General features: G+C 32.3%; 1 protein-coding gene across 1 annotated transcript; it reads right to left on the reverse strand.

Annotated features, from left to right (window-relative positions):
• Positions 1 to 2,638: 2,638 nt before the first annotated feature.
• LOC127725633 (neuronal acetylcholine receptor subunit alpha-7-like) lies at positions 2,639 to 4,281 on the reverse strand. The gene has a single exon (XM_052232718.1). The coding sequence runs from the start codon at positions 4,098 to 4,100 to the stop codon at positions 2,934 to 2,936; it is 1,167 nt and encodes a 388-aa protein (XP_052088678.1). The 5' UTR covers positions 4,101 to 4,281; the 3' UTR covers positions 2,639 to 2,933.
• Positions 4,282 to 6,197: the final 1,916 nt, after the last annotated feature.

Consider the following 6,197-nt stretch of genomic DNA (forward strand, 5'->3'; position numbering starts at 1 on the left):
GGAACGATGTATGTAAAGCCGAGCGTGCGTGGCATAAGTGTCATAGCGGATGCAAGAAGGATTTACGCCATATATTTGTAGAAAAACGGAAATTATTCGACAAAAGCAGTCAGAAAGCTAAACGACAGTTTTGGTACCACAGTCAGGAACAACTTCTAGATGACCAACAACGGGATCCTCGAGAGTTCTGGAAGAAGATTGGTAAAGTCGGCGTTGGAAATGAACGACAGAAATCTATACCGATGGAAGTGACACTAGACGATGGGACAACTAGTACAGATACAAACATTGTGTTAAATAAATGGAAAAACTGTTTTGATAAATTATTAAATTGTAATAATCAGACCATTGACACTAATGTTAATATTAATATTCCAGATGATTTTTTAGATAGGGAAATATTGTTTGAAGAAGTAGTAAATGCTGTTGCTAAAAGTAAAAATGGCAAGTCACCTGGTATTGATCAGTTGTCAGTAGAATTATTTAGAAATAATGCATTGATTTTAACTTTGCATAAGTTATTTAATATATGTTTCAAGTATGGAAAAATTCCTTCTGTATGGGGTAAAAGTATTATAACACCAATTCCTAAGTCTTCAACTTCAGATCCACGAGATCCTTTATCATACAGGGGCATAACTTTAGCTCCCTGTGCATATAAATTATATTGCAGTGTACTAAACGATAGATTAGTGTATTGGTTAGAACAAAGAGATATTATTCATGATGAGCAAAATGGCTTCCGTAAAGGTAGAAGTACCATTGACCATCTAAGTACATTAACTTCAATTATTGAAACTAGAAAACTGAAAAAGTTATCAACATTCACAGCTTTCATAGATTTTAAAAAAGCGTATGATACTGTTAGTAGAAAATTACTGTTTACTAAATTGGATGATTTAGGAATTAGTACACATTTTTTATGTACATTGAAAGCTATATATTCACATGTAGAATGTTGTATTAAACTTAATGGTAATATGACAGACTGGTTTAGCGTTAATTCAGGTTTAAAACAAGGATGTGTATTATCGCCTGTTATGTTCAATATTTTTATTAATAGTTTAATTGATGTAATAAAAGCTCTAGACATTGGTGTAGACATTGATGGTGAAAAAGTTGGTATACTTTTATATGCTGATGACATTGTATTCATTGCTGAAAATGAAAATAATTTACAGACTCTATTAGATGTATTGAGTAGTTGGTGTGTTACCAATTGTATGAATGTGAACTTAGATAAAACTAAAGTTATCCATTTTAGGAACCCTTCGGTTCAACAAACATCTAAATCTTTTTTGTTAAATAATAATACAGTACAAATAGTATCTTGTTACCAATATCTGGGTCTACTGTTGACAGAATATCTCGATTATAATGAGATGGCTAAAGCTGTAGCAAGGTCGGCAAGTCGAGCTCTAAGTTTATTGATTGTTAAAAGTAAAGCACATGGTGGTTTCCAGCACAGTACCTTTACAACATTATTTGATACTCTGGTCTGGTCAGTCATAAGCTACGGTGCATCCATTTGGGGCACTCGTTCATTTTCTTGTATAAACGCTGTCCAGAACAGAGCTATCAGGTTCTTTATGGGTGTTGGCAAGTATACGCCAAATGATGCTATTAACGGGGACATGGGCTGGAGACCACCTAGTGTAAAACAATGGACATGTATCTTTAGGCACTGGGCAAGATGTAGTGTCATGACCAATGACAGAATAAATTATAAAGTTTTCAAATGGTCACATAAAAATGCTGTGAATAATAAGAAAAACTGGTGTAATAGAGTCATGAAAAAACTTAAAGATTGTAATTTTGATTTGTATACTAGTATTGATAGTGTGCTGCATAAAAATATTGTTCTACAACTTGAAAACGTTTTATTTAATAAATATATTGCAGAATGGCAAACGAAAATTTTGTCACAGGGTAATGGTAACAAGCTTCGTACTTATAAGCTATATAAATCACAATATTGTACAGAGTTATATTTAAAACAAAATATGTCTATCAAATTTAAAAGTGCTTATGCAAAATTTAGGTGTGGTGTTGCTCCACTTAAAATAGAAACAGGACGATATGAGAATAAACCAATAAATGAAAGATCTTGTTTTATGTGTAAAAATGAAATTGAAGACGAAAAACATGTATTTACTTTATGTCCTTTATATGCAGACCTTCGAAATATATTGTATAGTGAAGCAGTCAAACATAATGATCAATTTTATAACGTGTCTAATGACGAAAAGTTTATATTTTTATTCAGAAATGAAGAACTATGTCAGGTAGTTGCTAAAACCTGCTTTAATATTTTATGTAGAAGAACAAATTTCTTATTTGTATATAGCTGATGATATATTTTAAATCTTAGATATATATAGTTTTAAAATTATGTTAAATATTGTATATAATTAATCATTTAATAGTCTCTCATAATTCTTAATAGAATGGCGCTTGTATATGTTTTAGTATTTAAGCTAATGATATTTTACTGTTAGTTTTAATATACTATATGTTTTATATATGTTTTTCAATATTTTATGTTATACGCAATGTTTTATATGTATATTGGAATGTATAATGTTATACAAGTGGTGAGACTTTAATAAAATATTGAATCTGAATCTGAATCTGTAAATTTAAAAAACACAAATATTGATTGAAGATATCAGGAAGGGTCAATTCATTTTATTATTTGAATAGCAGTTAAATGTCTCACCATACAGTTCTGACTTCAAATCTCGTTTTCTTTACGAAAGAAGCTTTAAATAACTTTTTGGGGTCTATTTCAGAAGATAAAGGATGATAGATATAAAACCAAAAGACATCTACAGGTCAACCTACAGTCTTCAACAATATGACGAATGATTATTGTTATATTGTCCTTAATGGGTGATTTTTTAAATGTTAATTTATCTAGTCTATAACAGTATCTATACATTTACATACAGAAAGAACGCCACAAGAATTATTACAATAATTACATATGAAGAAAATAAAAACAACTTGTCAAGAAAATTAGATACATTTTTTCCATTTAATAATTGGTTTTCTTTTTTCTCACAACCTATAGGAGTTACATCCTGATTCCTTGTCTTCTTGTAAAGGAAAAATTTCACAATCCTTCCAGGGAAATATTCTTCCTGATAGTATACCTTAGTGGTTATAATGACAGCCACTACTGTGAGTCCACTGATCAACATGATGATAATCATAACAATCAACAGGAAACACATAGGATTAGAGGATGCTGGGATTGATGCTGAAACAAGCGTTAAAAATATGGCGTACGATAAAAGTACTGTCATCGCTAAGGATATACGTTCTCCTGATTCTACCGGAAGTAGAAACACTAGTGGATTGAGTAATGACAGTAACATAGTTGGTAGGACAATCATTACTATATAATACACTGGTTCGCGTTTTAATGATAGGCTCATAAAAAACCTATAATAACCTCTTGGGTCTAGCTGTGCATAGGTGTCTCCAGTTATTACCTCCCAATTTGAGTTCTTTGTGTAGTAATCTAAATTAACTTCATTGAATGACGATATTAATTTGTAAGTACCAGCATGTCCACTCCACGTGAGAAATTCCAATAGGCATGGCTGGGTATCAAGAGGAAATGTTGAAATATCAGTTTGGCATTTTGCTTCTAAAATACTTCCTGGAGAATATTGAACAAATCCGCTGCTATTTATATATACTCTAAAAGCAGAATCAAAACCAACAGGTTCAAATTCTTTTGCATTATTTATCAGATAAATCCACGGTATCCATATATCTGTGGAATCCACTTCCAATGAATATGTATTTCCATAATCTTCAGGATTCCATGATAATGATGCGTCTTTCCATATCACTGATAATCCTCCTGTTAGGACTAGCGTTTCCTCGATCTCTCTAAAAGAATTAATAGATAATAAATAGAAAGCCAGTGAAATTTCTATTGGTTCTGAATGATTGTTCATAGGTATGATATTTCTCCTGTAACTACTGAAAAGATCGTCATATAGTTTTGTCACATTTTCTAAAGTTTGTCCAAAACTTGGCAAAGGAAGCTGGTGTAATACCATGAGGCAGAATATAAAACGATTCATTTCTTATTTTCCTTCAAGCAGTTCCACATTTACTTGTAAATAAGAGCTGAATTACACAGAATAATACACACACACACACACACACAGGCACACATTGAGAGTCTCAAATACGTTACACAACAATATATGGTTTACGAATATCACGTCGTTTAATCTCTTGTTAAAATTTAAATACCTTAAAATGTATTTCTCATTGGAAAGAATATTGCTTCTTAAATAACGTAAGACAGTTATATTTGAAATGACGTTTATACCTTGAAAGAAGTTTTAAATGTTTTAGCATTGTACAATGTTTAATGATTTTCATTAATACGTGTTATAATTATAAAGATTCAATTATTCTGGGATGCCATGAGCAATTGAACCAGTGTGATTGGGCACGTACGACTAATTAGCATAAATAAGAATGCTACTTTTTAATAGAAAAAGGGGAAATCAAGTCAACTATTTTGGTCCATGTTTCAATAATCGCCATTTATTGGCGTATCACTACTTGACTTGCAATACAAGCAATCTCATTTAATAGTCGCCAGTTATTGGTGCATTGCATTTGACCTGTAATACAAGAAATCTCACTATACAAACCTTCCATAACAATGATGGCGATGGATTGATTGCCTTTCTTACTTCCATTATCAAATTAAATGCATCAGGACGAGATCATGTTTAAGTTATATGAAAAAGAACTCTCCTTTGTACTAGACCGCCATGCTGAGGCGGATTTTTCATGCTAGGTCACAAGGTTAACAATCCACAGGAAGACGTGTACTCTTGCCACGACTTAAAGCATTCAAGACGATCCCTCTACAGCAGGACAAACTAGGCGCCGGTCAAGTCCTTGAATAATATTTTTGATTATAATATTAAGGGTGGTTCTGATAGTATTTCTTTATAGCTTGTCGCCTTGTGGCAGCGTTCAGCATATATCAGCCAAACAATACTGTTACTGTTAGTCAATTAAAATGGACTAAACATATAAAATGAAATTGCTAATCAAAAAACAAATGAATATTTAAGCATAAGAAATAACACGAATAAGAACCAAGCGCGTATCATGGAGTTTTCGCAGTAACTAAATGTTAAAAAATTGTTCAAAATAAAACTTGAACTGAAAAATGGATATGGTGTGAATACCAATAGTAACAACTTTTAGACTTCTATTTACATAATAAGAAATGTTTTCCACAGTATTGTTTACAAAATCCTAATATCTACTAATAAACTACAAGTATTTAACTCACTTTTAAATGTTTTATTATAAGAAAATTGTGTTTTATCAAAGTTTTCATTCTCAGTCTTCACAGATATTTATACCCAACGCTATGAAGTATATAGTATACGACTCGTCCGTTACTCTGTCAGTATCATTCCGTCCGCCATACGGTCCGACATTTTTATTTCCGGTTTCTTAATCCAATACTTATGTACTTGTCTATATTAGAATAACGTAGGTTCAAGTTGATTCGTGATTCATGTCCCCTCTTCAAATGTCTTTACATTTTTTTAAAGGTAAGGTAGGAAACATTGTTTCAAATGTTTTTTTTTATTAGACCATTTGTTGCCCTGGAAATCACCAAACAACCTATTTCCTTAATACATGGATAAGGTAACCTTTGAAAATTTAAAATAGGGGAAAGTTAAAGTCATCCCTTCGTAAATTTTACGGACGCCATCACGAGTTGGTTGACCGTTATGGAATAACCGTTTCACAGATGATATCGGATATGTTCCTTATGTCGTAACTACAATAACCTTCCCGTTTCACGAATGTGACCTACCGAATTAGACTATTTACCGGATTTGTAATAACATAAGCAACACGACGGGTGCCACATGTGGAGCGGGATCTGCTTGCCCTTCCGGAGCACCTGAGATCACCCCCAGTTTTTGGTGGGGTTCGTGTTGTTTGGTCTTTAGTTTTCTATGTTGTGTCATCTGTACTATTATTTGTCTGTTTGTCTTTTTATTTTTGGCCTTGGCGTTGTCAGTTTGTTATCGATCTATGAGTTTGACTGTCCCTCTGGTATCTTTCGTCCCTCTTTTAAAGTACCATGGAAATGAAAATAATAAATAAATAAGGATTTTTACCCAGTTGAA

Source organism: Mytilus californianus, unplaced genomic scaffold, assembly GCF_021869535.1.
Source record: "Mytilus californianus isolate M0D057914Y unplaced genomic scaffold, xbMytCali1.0.p SCAF_15, whole genome shotgun sequence".
NCBI lineage: Eukaryota > Metazoa > Mollusca > Bivalvia > Mytilida > Mytilidae > Mytilus > Mytilus californianus.

Bases quoted from the DNA above. Each gene is read 5' to 3' on its own strand.
- LOC127725633 (XM_052232718.1), bottom strand. From the start codon at position 4,100: ATGAATCGTTTTATATTCTGCCTCATGGTATTACACCAGCTTCCTTTG.